Raw genomic sequence first — 19948 nt, 5'->3', positions numbered from 1 at the left:
CATTTATCATTGTTATATTAATATGAAATCATCCTCACATTTTCCCCAAAGCATTGGAAGAGCAGCGGAGCATTTCACACACCCGCTGCATTTTCCATTCCTGTATATGAAGTCAGATCGTGTTCCCTTTGGTACGGGCGCAGTGCAGTTTGTATTTGTTGTTTCTCTCTTTCAAACAAGCTGTTGAATAGAAAGGAAAAACACAACAACATAGCCCCATTTATCCATCATATTTTATTCAACAATGCTCTTCAGAGTACAATCAATATAAGATACATATGACAAAAATATATATTTTAAATAGAAGAGAAAAACATTAAGGCATTTCAGTGAAGGAAGTCTTGACAGCATGAATGATAACATTAGTGTTACATTGTTTTTACCTCTCAGGCCCTATGAATGATGAACAGATGGACAACTTTCTACACTTGAAGTGGCGACAACATGTTGGTCTTCAGTGTGGTTTTCAGTGCCTGCAGTGTACAGTGTTTCAGCAATAAGCCAGAGCCGACACGCAGTCACGAAAGGCAAAGCAGGTAGTGAAAGATTTCTCATACTGCCAAAAGTGTGCTGGCATTGTATTTACACTTTAATAATCCCCTGTGTCACACATGAAACCGGCTCCAGGGCAAAGCACTGTGATTATGTGTATCACGTAAGCGAGCCTGGTGCCAGTGTGACTTCTTGACCGGGGTCGACATGAGAAAGCCCAGCTGTTCCTCTGGAGAATGGCACCAGTGAGCGGTCTATTGGCCGAGGTGTGTTATGAAAGCCGCCATTTCCTGTGCGTGTTCTCGGGTTTAACACAAAAAAAGAAACTCTGTCATGGCCTCTGTGACCGAGGTCTGCGAGGAGGGCATCACGGAAACGCACAAACAGCTCAAGCACATCCACTAAATCTGAGGGCACAAACAAGCTCTTTCTCACTCTTTCCCTGACTCCCATCTGTGTTTCACACTTTCACTTGCTCGCAGGCACACACACAGACGCACACACACACGCGCGCACACACACACACACACACACACACACAAAGGTTTGTTACCTTGGTATGTACAAGACTTCACTCTAAGGTCTACGAGCATCAAGCCTGTCGTCATGTAAAGTTTAGTTCTCTCTCAACTAACTCTCCCATTCCACCTCTGAACTGTTCTGGGCTTCTCTGGAAATGATTAATCATGAGCCAATCTATACAGAAACTTGCACAAACAGCGTGGTGCAGCAGCACTAACCCCGACTACATTTATCAACAAAAGCTCAGTCAATTATCTTTGTATCAAAAGCTGCTCATACTGGATATTTGTCATGTACATTAATATAGAAAATATGATTTTGTCTCTCTTTCTTACAACAGAGCGCTTCATTGATGCATACACAGGTTATTGAAAGGAGTTCTGGTCTGAAACAAAGGGATACACGCAAGTACAGCTGCATCAGAAATCCATCACCGTTTGGATGTGTGTCCACTAGGCCTCTTTTCCTGAGGGCCACTGCTCTGTTTCCAGTTGTTTGTTTAATATGGAAGCAGCAAAAGTAAAAATGCCTACATCCAACATATTTCTTATCTTTCGTACGCCCACTTCAGGCACTTAAAGTAAAAAAAAAAAGTGTTGTAAACTTTAAAGATGAGAAATATTTGAATGTTAAGTGCTGTGGATGAAAAACAGTGTGTGCTTTCTCAGGACATGACAACCCTTCATTACAACGCTTCCCAGCACCTTGAGAGAAAAATATGCCCAGTGGTTACATTACAGCACGGGCTGGGCTGTCATGAGCAAGCCTATTGGAACTTTTGTATGAGTCTGGGACAGCTTATGTTATATGTTGTATTGTATGAAACTGTACAGTAGGCTATGTTATGCAGGCATCTGCTGTGTTACACTGCTATGTTTGCTGAACCAGACTTATGTGGGCTGCTGGGGGTCGCGGCTTTCAGAAGGCGTAGGGCCCGACTATGATGGTGAGCCGGAGCAGAGAACTGGAGCGGTAGTTCATGGTCATATGGTGAGTGACCATCTCCAGGTCCACGATGTACTCCCTGGGGCCTGACAGAGACTTGGTTAGCACCAGCATGGCACTCACGTTGCTGGAGCGCTGCAGGGAAACATAATCCGTCAATATTTAGAATATAAATACAGATATATCACTTTTCTTTCCTTCTTTTTGACAGTTTAACATAAGCAGGAGACAAACAGCAGGCTAATGTTAGCACTGCAGATGTTGACAGCATCACGGTACTGGACTAGTTATCATTATCACCTGCTGACATCTTCCTCCAGCTTTTCATGCAATGACAAAATAACATTTCTCATTGACTTACCCGCAGGAAGAATTCTGCCCCCTCATTCCCCGCCTTGACCCTGAAGGTGTTCTGTGTGTTGGCGTACATGTTGGTGGCCTGAATCTGGAAGACGTCTGCTGGCACCGTCCGGTCCGCCTGGATGCTCATGTACTTGTAGACGATTGATGGTGGGAGACCCTGGCAGTCTGCCTGAGACCGGCAGATACAGCGGCTGCAAACACACAACAATTAAAACAATCTCCGTGAAACTGGCCGCACCGCTGATAGTGAAACCAAAGAGCTGGGTGATGTTTACTGACTTTTCAGAGGTTTTGGCATAAGGTGCCTCACAGGGATCTCTGGGATAGCAGCGAAAGCCTCCGTAATAGTTCCAGCACATTTCATCATCGTGGCAGTTATGGGTCCCCGTCTCACACTCATTTATTTCTTGTGATTGGCAGGGTGACCGAGAGAGAGAGAAAAAGAAAATGAGTAGTCAAAAGTAGCTGGATGTAAATGCTTTTATCCCAAAACACACACAACTCTACACGCTTCATGAGACAGAGCTGTGAAAACAGTCAAAGTTCAGGACATGTACAATTTGGGAACTGTGTTTTTAGAGTTGTAGCTGCATTTCCAGCAGCTGTGGAGGTGAAAGAAGAAAGTCTGCAGATCTGTAGCAGAGGGAAACCCCTGATGTAACCCCACACAGGCCCAATGGCAGCACCATGAACATAACCCCATCAAACATGCCCCAGACCACATGGCTATTTCTGGCACAGCAATCTGGATTCTTCCCCATCAGGTCCATCTGACACAACTGGCCGGATTCATGGCTCTCTCTATAAAGCCTGCACCTGACCGAGGGGGAGAGGAAGAAATAACAGCTCTCCCTTTGAGCGGGCGCCCGAGCTTCATATGAATCTACTTTAAGAAACCAACATCATGCATATACATTCACAGATGTGGCTTAGTGAGGCAACACAACGTTGTTGAATTCGTTTTGCCTAACCTCTGAATTATTTTTATGACAGTACTGGTAGAAAGTGTCTTTCATTCCTGCGTGAGGGATAGAGTAGTGGCTGATAGCAGGAATGATGACGTTCCTCTTAAAAGTGATGAGGAGAGGCAAGGGAGAAGAATAACTTAGTTGTCTGTAAAAACAGAGATGAGGGTGATATAGATAAATTAAGTACTGCAGTACCTTGACACACTCTGTTTCCCTGGAGCTGGTATCCTTCTGGACACTCACAGGAGTAACTTCCTGGACTGTTAACACACTGGTACTGACACATGTAGCTGGAGAAGCTGCATTCATCAATATCTGCACAGAGAATATGCACACACAAATATACATGAGATAATCAGCAGAAGGCAGTGCATGCAGACCACTGGGCCTGGGATGCATGGTTTTGTACTGTGTATATACTGTGTGTGTATGTGTGTGTGTGTGTGTGTTTGTGTGTGTGTGTGTGTGTTCACCTTGGCAAGAGACAGTGTCCTGTGCCAGCTCATAGCCCCGTTCACACTGGCAGAGAAAGGAGCCAATCAGGTTGTAGCAGTGGTGCTGACAGGGATTCTCCACATCACATTCATTCACATCTGGAACAAAAGCAGATGTGTTACATACTTGGAGTTAATATGGAGAGTTCTGGTTTATCATAACTTGGAGCATGGTCCTCAATCCAATATAATGGCCTTGCAGTAGTCACCATGTTAACGGCTAAGGTTAGTAAGATGAATGCAATGTTATCATCACAATGGATATAAATGATGGCCAGCATTATGTCAGTAAGACCCAAGATGTAATAAACCTGGAATTAGACTTAAAAAATAACAAGGAAAACAAACATACACGTTTCAGTTTGACTGGGAACCAGTCGTGTGTTTTGATGGATTTCTAAATGTGCTTCAGCTCTGCATCCCAACACACAACATGCTCAATAACTTCCCTTGACTTCTGCAGGACTGTGGGGGTTCAGGTTGCGCATGTTCAATCTCACGATAGCTCTGAGCTTCCAGACATAAAAACAGCTCGTGTACAATTTGTTTTGTTGAAGCTATTCCTGATCTTAAAAAAGGTATGAGAGCGACAAAGTCAGACTTTGTTGAGCTAAACCTGAGCTGACATCCCTGAGCTGTGTATTACACCGCACTTCTCTGCATCTACCTGATTATAACTTGACTTAATAAATGTTTTATTCATGTATTTTTATTAATGGCACTTCATGTGTTATCAAGTATACACGTGGCTTTCCTTTGCCCGTGTAGTATGTGGTTTTGTTCTGCTTGTTTGTACACTAAAGCGGTAATTAATTATGATTATTATAATAAACGCTTTAAGTAACAACAGGTGTCCAGATTTATAGAAAATCAGCCGGCCAACACAGAATGTCTGACAAGCTGTCACTAAATGACAAAGCACTGTTGTACACATTAGCACATGACTAAACGTGGCTTTTCAGCGCCTTACCAACACAGCTGTGGTTGTTGCTGGCCACCTTGTGACCTGCGTTGCACTCGCAGTAGTAAGAGCCCTGCGTGTTCACACATCTGTGCATGCAGTAGTGGGTCAGGGCGCACTCGTCTCTGTCTGCAGGGACAGAAACAAAGCAGTCAGCAACATTGCAGAGAAAGTCAGTTGATAAAAGACAATACAGGAACCATTTCAAAGGCTCTGTACCAGTTTTGATTATGTGATAAAGCACAAAGAGAGAGTATGTTTTGCGTCAACCACTCACCTGCACAGTGGTCTCCGTTCTTCTGGAAGCCTGGAAGACACTGGCAGGTGTAGGAGCCTCTAGTGTTGTAGCACGTCTGTTCGGGACCACAAGTGTGTCGACCTGTCGCACATTCATCTATGTCTGCAATAAACACACAAACACAGACTCTGTCAATGCCTCCTGTACGCAGGAACATGTGGCAGACAAAGCAACATGTCTGGGCTCTATGTGCTCTGTGATCTGTGATGTGTGAACTGCGTTCAAACGGATAGTAAAAAGCTGTGATCACTGACACCATCACGTCTCACACATGGGCAGAAACACACACGTTCACACGGAGAATAAAAAGGGCTTTTATTCAGCAGCTCTGGGTGAAAACACAGATCATATCTTCTGCTAACAGGACAGCTCTTTGAAGGGGGTTGTGTGTGTGTGTGTGTGTGTGTGAAGGAGAAAGAGAGAGAGCTTAAATGATAACTCATGTGCTTTCTAACATTGCTTTGCTCTCTCATCAATCATCCATCAACTCAAAACTCAAAATCCATTTTTCTATCCTTCATCATGAATAACTTTTATTTATAACTAGATTTCCCAAATCAAAGTCACCCATTTTTACTGCAGTGAGAAATATATATACTGTAAACAACTCTGCACATTTATCACCAACTTAATAATAATTTTATTTCAGAGATGCAAACTCAAATGTTACAAATATTAAAGTGGGAAAATAAGGAGATGATAAGGTGTAAAACTTCCAAAAACTATTAGAAGCTCTGGTTAAAATAAACAACAGCAGCATGGGTGACATTTTACTTTTGATCTTAAACATGCAAACACATTCTCAATTTTGGTTTGTTTGGAGCCAAAGCCTCTTAAAAAAAGGCCTGTTCACTGTAACTGCCCCTTTTTTTTCTTCCGTCTTCCATCTTCCCCCACACAAATAGGCCCGTACTGTATACTCTCATCCCTGTGGGCCCACCAGCAGTCCTCTTGGGTGGTCTGACACAGCTCATCATATGCAGACAGCCAGTGGGCTTCAGTTTAATAGCACAACAGACAGTTATCCTCAATAACACACACGCACAAAAGAAAAGAAGGGGGGTTCTGAAAGCATTGGTGTTTGACACATGCGTAGCCTCACAATAGTCAGAAGAACCTGAGTGGAAAAGCTGAACTCTTTGCTGACAGATATTATTGCATTATCCCTCCTGCAGGGAGTTGATGCAATAAATGCCCCTGAGACAATGATACTCAAAGAAAACACGCCACGATCAAAAGAGTCAAATGTAGCAATCAAACCATTGAAATAAGTGCAGGAAGGCATAACTTGCTCCCCCTGCACAGATATGTCAAACTGATATTATAATCATACTTTCTGTACATATCTGTATTCAATTATGTTCTGCAGTATCGCAAAAAACACATTTACCCAGTGAGGATCAGTTTAGATCTTATCTTATATCCTCCAGGACGTTGTCCATGAAATGTGGACTCAGCTGGAAAGCTCAACCTCAAGTGCCCTAAATGCCCGAAATGCCACCATCCAGTGGAACTGGAGCCGGTTAGAAATCGGCTCGATTTAATGTGGAAGAGCCACTGAAAAAAAAAGTGGCACAGAAGGTAAGCTGTCTTCTTAAAGAGAGGAAAGGGAAGAACGCTAACATATGCTAAACTCTCACGGAGCACAGTGAGAAAGAAAGAAAGAAAGAAATGTACACTTTTATTTATACCTGTAGGGAAATTCTTCTCTGCATTTGACCCATCCTTAGTTATTAAGGAGCAGTGCGCTGCAGTGAAGCCCCCGGGGTGCAACTGAGGGTTCAATATGCTTGGATCACAACAGCGTCACACTATGGGATGGCTAATAACTGTGCGACGAATAAAGGAATATCATATCATATCATATCATATCATAACATGGCTGTTAAAAAGCTGTGGCTCACTACCGTACAGATTTGACATCTTAGACCAAGAGATCTATCTCGTATAATAGATCATATATATGTCCCCATGTGGCGTGTAAGTACATCCACACAACAGATTTGATTTTATGCATTATTTATAGAGATTTAAATATTAAGTTGCATCTGTTTCTGTAACAATACCAATACTGTCTAACATCATCCATTCAGTTCGTAATACATTATATTCATGTCAATAAATATATGTAAAAACAACTTATCCATGCTTTAGTTTGAAGGTGCAGATAAGTGTCTCGAGAACACAACCATACACAAGCCACATAGCATTAGCCTTGACAGGTAGCTTCCAAAGCTAATGAATGTAAACCACCAGCTCACCTTTAAATTATAACATGATAACGCGTTTGTCAAAGAACAAAATTGTGAAATCCCGTATATCAATGAAAAACTTAAATGAATGCCAACAAATAGTTGAAGCCGGGATCAAATCCCTGTGAATCCCAACCACGCCTACTTACTGGAGGAATTTGGTGATTCATTGGAACTGGAAATGCCCTGCCTTCTGGCAATACATTCAGACAACACACGCCCGAGACTCTGAATTCCCGATAAAATTAAGTTTTGACGTTTTCATGGTGCCGAGAAGCAGACAATCAAACTGTGATGCCGGGGAAATGTTCGGATTTTGTTATGTCATGTCGGTGATAAATTAGCAAGACTTAGCGTGCAAACATTTACTAATAAGCTCTAAACACAAGATGATGGTCATAATTTTTGCAGGTTTATAGATCTACAGGATAGAATCATGATAAAAGGTCAGAGATTCACCAAAGTTATGACAGTTCATCTTGAAACTCAGTCTCCTCAGGTCCAACACACGCTCGCTCCCAACTCGTCAAATACCGACACCCGTCAGGAGCCCTTAACTTAAAAGTATGATGCTCCAAGTATTCTTCCAGACAGGTTTTGAAGTGACACGAATCATGTTTTAGTTTAGTGTTCTTTCAAAATAAACGTCCATCTTCATAGAAAGATGGGCATCTGATCGTGACGTGGGTGGGTTTACGGCGCATACAGACGCTGAAGGGTGCCTCCGTACGTTGGTATCCGACGCCGAGGGGCACTGAACAACCATCAGTGACATTTCAAAAGAATTCATGGCAATTGATCAACTAGTTGTTGAGACATTGACCAAAACCAACATAGCCATTCCTCGAGCCACGCAACTAGTGCCGCTAAGTTTCAGAGCTTCTTAATGGGTACGGATCGCTTGGTTCACATTTGAGTTTGTTTTCACTTCTCAGTGTTGTTATTGTTTGGACAGTGAGCAATCCATTGGTAAGCAATTATTTTCTGCAGCATTATTGCCAGATCAGATATGCAGCAGTTGGACTAATTGCAGTTGGCACATTCAGCTTTGTTCAGATTGAATTGTGTGACAACATTTGAGCCAGAGCTGGTCCACTTGTGGCCTCAATACGTGGACTACGATACGAATACGTTTCTGAGAGCAGCATTTTCTCTCGCTTTTGGACATTGTTGGCAACCCAAATTACATCAGGTGCACCTGGAAGGATTTTGACATGCATTGACTGGCACGAGGCAAACAACGTTCATGCCACAGAGTACCTTGGAGACTTGGGAGTGCCAGAATCCATCAAACAAGGTGTCGCTGGTGCAGGGCAGCCATATGCAGCTGGATCAAGTTCCACCACTCTCCTACATCAGGTGTAGAAACTAATTGTGGGTTTGAAGTAACTGCACATGGCAAGCTGTACATTGTTTAAATGTGGACAATGCAGCAATGCTCCTCAAGACGTTCTGTGTACGGAAAAGTCAGAGTCACTCTCACCCCCTTTAAGAAAGCTTGGAGAGCTTTAAATGAAAGCATATGTGCTGAATGCAATCCAAAGGTTCATTCACGAGAATATCTTGTGGTTACTGCTACTCTGTCACTAAACCTTTAAGACGCTGCCAAAAAGAGTTCTACACAAGTTTGTGTGCGTGTGTGTGTGTGTGCGTGTGTGTGTGTGTGTGTGTGTGTGTGTGTGTGTGTGTGTGTAGGTGGGATGGGAGAGCATCCCACACGGACTGGCTCTTCGGTCCCATAAAGCCTCCACAGCTCAACGCATCCAGTACAGTCCATATACAGATGTTACCATCACATGTGTGTGGGGAGAAGTGACTCTGTTCCCTGAGGTCAGAATTTAGTTAACACAGCTTACAAGTTTCCTCTGAGAATCGAGCCTGCTGTAACATCACAGGGAGAGATAAGGCTGTCCAGCGGCAGAGTGGAGGATGTGGAAGGAAGGAATGAGGAGAAAGGGTGGAAGTCTTTTTTTCCAACTTTTTTTAAAAAACAAAAAAGGGCTTTTTAAGATTTGAAGTTAGATTTATGACCGTGTGTGCATATGTGATGTCAGAGTTAAAAACTCCTTGTTTTTCAGGGAGATTAATTCTAAATGCCTTGTGGGAGTTGGGGGAGTAACGGGGATGGCGGCAGCTCAAAGAATGTGAGAGTGTGTGTAATGGACGAGTGGGTGTGTGTGTGCATCAGAGGTCCTGTTTGAGGTGCTCGAACATTAAATGGCCTTTTACAATGTTTAACAGAATGGAGTGATACACCCTGAAGAGATGTTTGGTGTGATACTGCATGCATATGGCTGAGGAAGAAACAGCATATGTGTCCAAAGCGGGAACTTAAAATTTGTTTGGCTAGAATTCAGAACAATGTGTTATTGGCTCCACATTCAAACCGACATGATAGGGCTTGTTGTAATTATCACCTGAGAGCATTTAGTCTTGTTGAACCACTGCAATGGAAAGCAGGAGCTGTTCCAAAGAACAGTTGGAGTCATCCTGCTGTTGGACAGCATCTATTTTTCCCTCTGATTATTGGTTAATTCAATATTAAGGACAGCAGGGGGTAAGATGTGCAACGTTAATAGCCCATAAAATTTCACAACGTCAAATTTACTAGCATGTTATACACCAGCCCCTGAGCGTTTGATTTTGCTTAACCTTTAAACACCTTAAAATCAGCAATGCTGGCAATTGCTGCACCGCACGTTGTTTTAATGTATAATTCTCTCTGCAATGTGAATGTGTGAAATGCAGCTATCCATTACCAGCTTGAACAAGACCTCAGGACAAATGGGAGTGGTAGTGTTTCCCTTTCAAAGCAAGTCCAAACACAAGGCAGATAAGAAATCAAAGAATTCAAGACACTCTCACCTTATATTCTGTGTATTTCTCTCTGTATTATGGCATGACATATTTCCATGCTCTTGCTATTCGTACCACTCCCAAGATTCCCCTCTCATCGCTCTCATTGTTCAGTAGGAACAGGAGTTTTCGTCGTGCTGACACTTACTAACTGATTTGTGAGTTTGTTCCACACTCTTCTAAAGGTCGGGCAGAGTCTTGACATTCTTGAAAATCCGTCCAGTGTGCCAGCTACATTCCTGACTGATAATAATCCTTCCTGTTACTCTGAAAGATATCTAGAAGTGCTGAGCAACTCTCCTGCTATTCAGTGTGAAGACCATCACTCTGCCCACCTGACACGTCCGTGGTAACACCGTGGCGGCCATTCTCGGCCTTCAGAGATAATTTGTGGCGTGGAAGGAATGAAACCTGAAAATATGGTGGAAATAGAAGTGTGAAAATATGCATCAAAGGGGAAACAGTGTGAGTAACACGAACCCTGCGATCGCATGCGAGTGTCACACAGCTGAGCGCAATAGTGATTTATAGCCGCCCTGTGTCCCTTTCCATCATGAGGTAAACGGAAAGAGCAACACATGTGAGCGCATCAGAGGAGGAAGCAGCTGGCCGTTGGACAGGCACCGACCTCAGGGAGAATAATAACAACAACATCAAGCACTTACACTGAGGAGGCACGGCAAAGCTGACCCCCCCCCCCCCCCCCCAGCTCCTCTCTGCCATCGTTGATGTGATGGCAGCAAGGAGCCAGCAGCAATAACAGCATCCTGGACAGGAACACTGCACAGGCCCACGGAGGGGCCGCCCGCTGGATCGTTGGATTGGACTCAGAGAGCCTGAAAGGTCTTTTCTGGCAGTGTGAGGAAGCTTTAACATACAGTCGCCATGTTAAAGCCATTAAAACACGGCTGAAAGTCATTCTCTGACATCGGTTTCAAGACTTCTCGTGTAGTCGATGTTTTAAGATGTAATCGACAAAGGTGTTTCTTGCCATGGAGACACTGATGTCAATGTACATATATTAATTAAAAAATAATTAAAGAATTGGGAACTTCTTTATCAGAAACTCAGGAGTGGCAACATCAACCGGTTTTCTGACTTGTAGAAAGTGAGTTCTGAAAACCAGAAATCTTTTGATTAGTAGTACTGACTTTAAGACATGACAACTACTTGATGTTTGAGTCTGATTCAGATATCGATTAGTTTGAACATCTGGTAATGGTGATTATTTAACAATTGATTTATTTGTTCTACTTTTTTAACATAAACATAGAGTACCATTGAGGTACTCCAACATCGCCATTCCTTGAAGGCGTCGAGCAGCGACGCTGAAACTGCAGCGTAACGGGTTCAATGTTGAGTCGGATCCTAAGATCATAGTGTAGGGCACCAGGAAGATCACATGGTGAAGACACACTGAATCAGGACAGTGCAAATCATCAGTCTGAGAGCAGGTGGAAGACGAAAGCTTAGCTGGTAATAGGAGGGTTCAACAGGTACAAAGGTGTGCCTCAGGTGTCTTCTTGTCTGAGTAACCCTAAACAAAGTGGCTCCGCTTGTGTTTGATCCCACTTCCTCAACAAAAGCAGAGCAGGATGATTTCAAGGTGTCACATTCACCTCGGTGTTTAAGTCTTCCTTCTCTGTGCAACAAATCGGTGTTGCTTATCTTTGATTTAGGGGAAACAAATACTAACAGGGTAACATATCCTCACATCTTTTTACATTGTCGGTGGAAGAGCAAAGACTGGGTGGACGGGGCTTGTTTCTTCAAGTGCAAATGCCAGGATTAAATGACAACTCGTGGAGCTGTAGAGTATAAACTGCAGAGGTAAAATCGTGCAGCAGCGTCTCGCTGTGCTTTCTCTGCTTGTTCTGCTCTCTGCATTCCTGCTCCTCGCAGATCGATCCGATGCTTATCTGTCAAAGGTGGTGAGTAATTCCTACCATCACAAAAGATGGGAGCAAACAGAAAAAAGCAACCACCACTGACATTCCAGAGATATTCCTCCCAAGTGCATTGCATCTGTGTGGAAAAATGTTATTGCATGCACTCTGCCTTGTTCGGAAAAGTACACACGTTCCCTGTCACACAAGGATTAACGGCCTTCGTAGAACAGAGTTGGAAAAGATTTCCCTGCAGGTGAAGAGCGTCCGGACGTAGCTGAAATCAGTCAAGCATGTCGTTGATAATGTGGCCTGCATGACCTCAGGAAACCAGACAGGTAAACAGGAGTGGCATGTCCTTTCATGCCTCATACTGCCGCCCATTAGTATCTAATTGAGACATGAAATATAAGTAAACCCAGGACTTGTAAAACATGATATGTCTCATTCTCTCTGGCCAAAGTGATATCCCTGAAGCCACTGAATACAGTGTTTGATGGACGACCTTCATTTCAAGGAGGAAGTGATCTCGGGCGGCTGTAGCTCAGTGGGGTATAAGAGGGCCGTCCTGCAACCGCAAGGTTGTCGGTTCGATCCCCGCTCTCCCCATTAGTTGCAAGTCGAAGTGTCCTTGAGCAAGGCACTGAACCCCCAGTTGCTTCCCGGGCGCTTCACTGCAGCCCACTGCTCCTTAATAACTAAGGATGGGTTAAATGCAGAGAACTAATTTCCCCTTGGGGATTAATAAAAGTGTATATTTATTTTATTTTATTTATCTCACCTCTGCTGTAAATAAGAGTTAATATGCATATGACTACAACAAGCCACTTGTAGGCATCTCATGGCGGTAAACACAGTTAGTATGTGTGTGTGTGTGTGTGTGTGTGTGTGTGTGTGTGTGTGTGTTTGGAGGGTGGGGGGAGGTCATGGAAATGTGGGGCATCATTAAGCTGTCACACATACAGTAAAGGTTCAGTGTCTCCGTGTGGCTGGAGTTGTGCGCCAACTTCCCCGATGTGTCACTGCAACAACACAAACTTCGGCTCATGTTCACGCTCAGGGTCGAAGAGCTTCGTTGCCCATTCGCAAACATGGGATTGAATATTAAAGCTTTGTTTAAAAACTTTAAAAAATGGTGTTGAAGTGTACATATCATTTGGGGATTTGTTTTTCGCTTTTAATCGGCGTAAAGAAGAGTGCACGAGAGAAACATTTTTGTTTTAGAAACTGTTTTCCTAACAAATTATGTTGTGCTCTGGAAAATTGGCTTCATTTCTTTTCCAGGGTATTTGGATAATCTCTCTATTATTCTCCACACACTCAGCATTAAGTCACCAAAGAAACTCAGCAATAGCACAACCCATGACGTTGGTACAACCCGACTTGGCCAGTGCTCTTATTTAGTCAGTCATCCTTTCATCCTCCTCTTTGCCCCACCTGACTCAACACTTGAGGTTTCCTTCACAGAGTGGCGAGTTAGCAGTGAAGGAGCCTGATGTAAGCGCTATTTGATACACTGAGGTTTCCCCCCATTTGAAAGTTGATGGGAACTCCTTCGCTCGCATACGTCGCTGTGCAAAACAGCCACTGTGTACCCAAAAAAGAGAAAAGACAATTCTGTGTCCGAGAACAATTGGCTCATTGTAGCGAGTTAAAGGTAATGACAGAGAAACCAGAAACTGATGTAAACAAAGATTATTTCACTCCATCAACAGACACATACGCCCACGAGACGCCTTCAAGTTAAAGCTCCAGTCATTTCAAAGCAATAACGCGGACATCAACAGCCTATCTTTGTTTAGCCCATGCACTGAAACGGCACGCCAGCAAATGAAGTATTAAACCCATGCCAGCTTGCTTATGTGGTTACTTTAGCTGATATGCTGCCATGTTTCACACTCTAATAAGATCTAATTGGGTTCCAATTCTGAGAAACATATAAAACATAAAAAATCAAATGTGTTACTTTTACTGCAGCTTTGTGACCACAAGCCTGACCACATACATCTGCCTACTGGCAAGAGAAGCTCCTGACTACCGAACACATCACATTTACGGCACCGTACATTATATTTACACAGCTGACCCTACATATGCACACTCACCATCCCGACCTCTCACAGACCAAAAGAGATGGCGAGGGAAAAGCTAGAGCGGGTTTACGAGTATCAGAGATTCTCTCTCAGGTGCAGCTGCATCTGGCACAAAGCAGTGAAGAGCACTGGTGTGTGTGTGTGTGTGTTTGGGTGTGTATTGTGTGAAAATGTAATCTTCAAACCACTCCCCATTTGTGAAGATCAAAGAGTCTTGCCCAAGCACAAGATCACACCCACACAATTGTCTGCAGAGACCTAAGTCTCAAACTGGTCCCATCTCAGGGGACGATCTCCCGAAGGTCTACTGGCCATATGTGAGATCAGAACTCGCTACTATATTATAAAGGTCTCCTTGATTTGCCCCAGAAGCAAATGACCTCAAACCATAATGTCTAAGATTTTAGAATACATCCCAGTGAGAGAAGCTGAGAAGCTTGCAACACATCTGGCAGCTACGCATGGTTTAGCTGTTGATGACTGTCAGACAGATGAACAGTTCACCTTTGAAGCTCTGCTTATTGAGGCTCTAAAGTCGTTAGCAAGTAATTATCAAATACCTGCTTGGCCCTGCTAGAGACACATTCAGACACATTCTTCCATGCAGCAGCACTAGATCTTGCCAAGAGCAACAAAAGCATACTACTGATATTCAGGAGATATTAAGCACTTCTCACAGAATCTCAGTTTAAAGCATTAAAAAATGACCTAAAATGAATTATCAACAGGATGTGAAAAGGTCACAGGGTTGAAGTTATGTCATAGATTACTACATATTATCTCCGCAACACAATAGATAGAAGAAGTCTTTGACCTAACATCAGGAAGGGGCATTCTAACCTCCCGCTGTGTCTCTTAGCGCTCTGGTTGAGTTACAGATATCTGCTTCCCGCCAAGCGGCTCAAGCGAAAATATGAGTCATGTTCTAGTGTCTGCCCCTTTGGATTTCATCCAGTAAACACATGATCATATCTACGGTCCCCGGTTAGTGGCACAGTAAGTTCAAAGGTGGCTAACATAAACCAAAGGCTGACTCCACATGTAAAGATTGAGAGATAAAAGTCTTATTCTGACAGGCTCTCAGAGTTTTAGCAGTTTAGTTGAATTTACTTATTCTTGCCCTGAAGAATTTAGATTGAATGGACCCAGAAGCAGAGGTGAAATGCTGCCCCCTATTTGTTTGTAGCATGAAGCCAGATATATCTTACACATTGCACTTCAAATTCTGCTAGATGAAAGAACAGAAATAACTTTTTTAATGGAGAGTGTGGCAGACATCACTTTTGTACTATATGTTGTGGTTACACCTCCTCTCCTGCTGACAGACTCCTATTTCTCTCCTGGGGGTCTTGTCAACACCACTTGCTGAGATAAGAGGATCCGTCTCCATGTGTTGGTGTAAAGCCATACAAAATTAAAGGCTCGTTTTTCAAGTTACTTTGATATTTTGTATCATCTTGTAGCCGAACCAAGAGAGGGAGGAGTCCCTGGGCAGCTGCTCTTACCTCTGCAGAGGTTCTGCTCATCTGCAGTGTATCCGGATGTACAGCGGATGGTCAGACTGGGTTGAGAGACCCCCGTGTTGCCTGGAGACCATGGGAGCAAAGGCTGGCTTGGTGGAGCGGCAGGGACAGCAGGGACAGCAGGGGCAGGAGGGTCAGATCCTGGCAGCGGCACTTGCTCGCCATCCTTACTGATATAGATGACGGCGCTCTTGGGGAGGCACAGGTATCCACCAAAGTGGTTGATACACTGCATCCCTCCTTTGCAGGCATCGTCTAACAAAGCACACTCGTCGATGTCTGACAGGGGAAACCATAAGACAGGGAGATAGAAAGACATTACATCTGACATTAAGTGTGGTGGAATTATTGCAATTGGTTAAAATGTTAATGTTAAAACTCAAATTAAGCTGAGTTGAAAATATAGGAAAAATAAACACACATGTAAACAAATTAAGCATGATAAGATGCCCTAATATATGATAACTAATACTTAACATTTCTCACCTCGGCACTGCTCTCTGACTCTGTCATACTCATACCCTTCAGTGCACTGTGAAGGACAGATCATTATTTGAAATTATACATATTTGAGTGTCCTTTCATTTTTATCAACATCATATCATAACAATACACGCATGAACCCTGATGTCTCCATCAGCTAATCGTACACAGCATCCCCAGCATGCCAGGTTGTGTTAAACCTACACAGAAAAACACAGACTGATAAAAAAAAATATCTCACTCACTGTGTAGAAGACCGGCTCCTCAGCCTCCTGAGAGAGGACGTGTGTGAACACCGCACAAAGACACACGCAGATCCCCAGCATGTCGACCAAACGTGGGAGCAGCACTGTAACGAGATGCAGAGGAACCAAATGGATAGAGCGTGCAAGATCATTTTTCGCTTGACAAGCCTTCAAGTTTTAATACCAGCTATTACATAATTGATGGCATTGCTTAACGAGTCCCAACATCTCCCGCTGCTGGCGTGATGTTTATGTTGGCACCGCTCCAGCCAAATCTGCGACTGCAACTAAGTGAAGTGTTTTTCTGCTGTTTTTCTCCAAAAGGATTAGTGCGTAATACGCGTAAAGATCGTGCGTAAACATGCCCTCCTGTGTCAGTCAGTGTCAGGAAAATGAACGACTCAATCAGCCATGCAGTGCTAATGTTGAGTAAAATTAGCTATTTGCACAAAACATGTCTAATTTAACAATCTGACCGATAAAATATGATTCTGTTTTGTTTTCAGAAACACTTGTTACTGCTCGAGTCCCTGACAACAAGCGAGCTACACCAGAAACAAGCGCTACTGCAGATTTAGTTTAACTTGTTTCAACATTCACACTCTTTGAACGGCTCCCATTGGATAACAATGAGAGCCGTTCAAAGAGTGTGAATGATTAGAGCGCCGTGCTGTGTGCAGTCATCCCGTCGCGCCTTGGAGACGTACCTGCAATTACCTGCGGATCTCCAACTCTCCTGGCGCGCTGAAGGAAACGTCCCCGGTTTATTATTCAGTCGCAAGCCGAGAGTGCGCGGGTAGCAGACTGCAAACGGTGCAGTGGATGTTAGGTCGTTGGAGGAGTGCAAGCAACACTTGTGATGAACATGCGGCTCTAAAAGTATGACATGCTGGGGGCGGTGTACCGGGCAGGTTGAGCTCCGGGTTTCTCTCTCACCGGGGAGCAGTAAACGATCAGCAGGCTACAGTGGCTCCCTCTATGGACTGATGACTAGTGATAAATTCAGGTAATCATTATGAGACACCGCCAACCTATAATTTATTGCACATATATAGGTTATTTAATTAAGCTCCAGAAAATATGTTCATTGTAGCCTACCAGTGTTCTTTGAACACTACTGTAGGGAGTTTAAAGTGATGGCCCTTGTTTATTTTTATATAGGCTTACACCATTTCTGCATGTTTTTTAAGAAGGAGCTTCAATGACTGTTGGAGTTTGGGCTTGCATACCCGGTCATGCTGTGGGGGATATGTATGTGTATGCATGTGTGTGTACACTACCGTTCACAAGTTTGGGATCACCCAGACAATTTCGTGTTTTCCATGAAAACTCACACTTTTATTTATCAAATGAGTTGCAAAATGTATAGAAAATATAGTCAAGACATTGACAAGGTTAGAAATAATGATTTGTATTTGAAGTATTAATCTTTTTTCTTCAAACTTTGCTTTCGTCAAAGAATGCTCCTTTTGCAGCAATTACAGCATTGCAAACCTTTGGCATTCTAGCTGTTAATTTGTTGAGGTAATCTGTTGAAATGTCACCCTACGCTTCCTGAAGCACCTGCCACAAGTTGGATTGGCTTGATGGGCACTTCTTGCGGACCATACGGTCAAGCTGCTCCCACAACAGCTCAATGGGGTTGAGATCTGGTGACTGTGCTGGCCACTCCATTACAGACAGCATACCAGCTGCCTGCTTCTTCCCTAAATAGTTCTTGCACAATGTGGAGGTGTGCTTTGGGTCGTTGTCCTGTTGGAGGAGGAAATTGGCTCCAATCAAGCGCTTCCCACAGGATATGGCATGGCGTTGCAAAATGGAGTGATAGCCTTCCTTATTTAAAATCCCTTTTACCTGGTACAAATCTCCCACTTTACCAGCACCAAAGCAGCCCCAGACCATCACATTACCTCCACCATGCTTGACAGATGGTGTCAGGCACTCTTCCAGCATCTTTTCACCTGTTCTGCATCTCACAAATGTTCTTCTGTGTGATCCAAACACCTCAAACTTGGATTCATCTGTCCAGAACACCTTTTTCCAATCTTCCTCTGTCCAATGCCTGTGTTCTTTTGCCCATACCAATCTTCTCTTTTATTGGCCAGTCTCAGATATGGCTTTTTCTTTGCCACTCTGCCTAGAAGGCCAGCATCCTGGAGTCGCCTCTTCACTGTCGACGTTGACACTGGCGTTTTGCGGGTACCATTTAAAGAAGCTGCCAGTTGAGGACCTGTGAGGCGTCTATTTCTCAAACTAGAGACTCTAATGTACTTGTCTTCTTGCTGAGTTGTGCACCGGGGCCTCCCACTTCTCTTTCGGCTCTGGTTAGAGCCCGTTTGTGCTGTTCTCTGAAGGGAGTAGAACACACCGCTGTCGGAAATTTTCAGTTTCTTTGCAATTTCTCGCATGGAATAGCCTTCATTTCTAAGAACAAGAATAGACTGGCGAATTTCAAATGAAAGTTCTTTTTTTCTGGCCATTTTGAGAGTCTTATCGAACCCACAAATGTGATGCTCCAGATAATCAACTATAGGAAGGCCAGTTTTATAGCTTCTCTCATCAGCAAAACAGTTTTCAGCTGTGCTAACATAATTGCACAAGGGTTTTCAAGGGTTTTCTAATCATCCATTAGTCTTCTAAGGTGATTAGCAAACACAATGTACCATTAGAACACTGGAGTGATCGTTGATGGAAATGGGCCTCTATACACCTATGGAGATATTTCATTAGAAACCAGACGTTTCCATCTAGAATAGTAATTTACCACATTAACAATGTATAGAGTGTATTTCTGATTGATTTAATGTTATCTTCATTGAAAAAAACAATGCTTTTCTTTGAAAAATAAGGACATTTCTAAGTGATCCCAAACTTTTGAACGGTAGTGTATGTGTGCAGCAGGTGTTAAAATCAAATATTGTGTTGAAGACCTCTGTCAGCAACCACTACATTAGCCTCTAATACATGTCATGGTGTTTACAAGATGCCTGCACTTCAGGAACATCTGCTGGAATTGGCATGGCTTCCTGGATTTCCCATGTGTGAAGAGACAGCATGCGTGTGGGTGTGCGTGTGCCAACTGCTTGCTGATACAAGTGGATAGAAATGGACTTGGCCCCATCTCCTTAAATGCTGACCTTCTGACCTTTCCTCACAGGGTGTGGATGACATGAGGATTGCAGATAGATTCTATATGGTGATACCCTGCAGTGCAGAGTCACACACCAGTCTTTTTCTGGCAGAAATCAGATTATTTTCTATTAAGACACAAGTTTGCTATGTAAAACAGATGGGTTAAACACATTAAAACAGGAAATTTAAGAGCCAAGTCCCAGTCATGCACTGTAGATATAAGGTCCACTCACCTGATGAGAGAATAATCCGAATATGGCACAAGAATAAACTACAGAATATGCAAACATACAAACTTCGACAAACATGGATGACCCAAAAAAAGAACTGCGCAAAGGCTTGACTCTTCACTCAAAGTTTATTTTACTTGGAAAAGCTATTTAACAGATGCACAAAAAAGACAATGACATTAAAATAAAGCAGAAATCAAAGTAG

The 19948-nt window shown here is 43.3% G+C and overlaps 1 protein-coding gene across 2 annotated transcripts; it reads right to left on the bottom strand.

Moving 5' to 3' along the window:
• Positions 1–215: 215 nt before the first annotated feature.
• efemp1 (EGF containing fibulin extracellular matrix protein 1) lies at positions 216–17227 on the bottom strand. 2 transcript variants are annotated; one of them, XM_056435523.1, is made up of 11 exons: positions 17089–17227; positions 16382–16485; positions 16140–16185; positions 15636–15932; positions 5023–5145; positions 4755–4874; positions 3764–3883; positions 3486–3605; positions 2602–2728; positions 2321–2513; positions 216–2094 (listed from the first exon to the last, which is right to left on the bottom strand). In XM_056435523.1, the coding sequence occupies exons 2-11, from the start codon at positions 16460–16462 to the stop codon at positions 1933–1935; spliced, it is 1389 nt and encodes a 462-aa protein (XP_056291498.1). In that variant the 5' UTR covers positions 16463–16485; positions 17089–17227; the 3' UTR covers positions 216–1932. The 2 variants fall into 2 exon arrangements, with proteins under 2 accessions (XP_056291498.1, XP_056291499.1); XM_056435524.1 differs by having other exon boundaries at positions 17099–17227.
• Positions 17228–19948: the final 2721 nt, after the last annotated feature.

Source organism: Pseudoliparis swirei, chromosome 17 (genome assembly GCF_029220125.1).
Source record: "Pseudoliparis swirei isolate HS2019 ecotype Mariana Trench chromosome 17, NWPU_hadal_v1, whole genome shotgun sequence".
Taxonomy (NCBI): Eukaryota; Metazoa; Chordata; class Actinopteri; order Perciformes; family Liparidae; genus Pseudoliparis; species Pseudoliparis swirei.
Note: the sequence above shows the minus strand (reverse complement) of the source record. Positions and strands in the feature narration are given on the sequence as shown.

Bases quoted from the DNA above. Each gene is read 5' to 3' on its own strand.
- efemp1 (XM_056435523.1), bottom strand. From the start codon at position 16,462: ATGCTGGGGATCTGCGTGTGTCTTTGTGCGGTGTTCACACACGTCCTC. The intron at 3,884-4,754 runs GTAAGGCGCTGA...CTTTTGTTCCAG, and splicing joins CAACAACCACAGCTGTGTTG to ATGTGAATGAATGTGATGTG. The intron at 2,095-2,320 runs GTAAGTCAATGA...GTTTCCCTGCAG, and splicing joins GGGCAGAATTCTTCCTGCGG to CGCTCCAGCAACGTGAGTGC.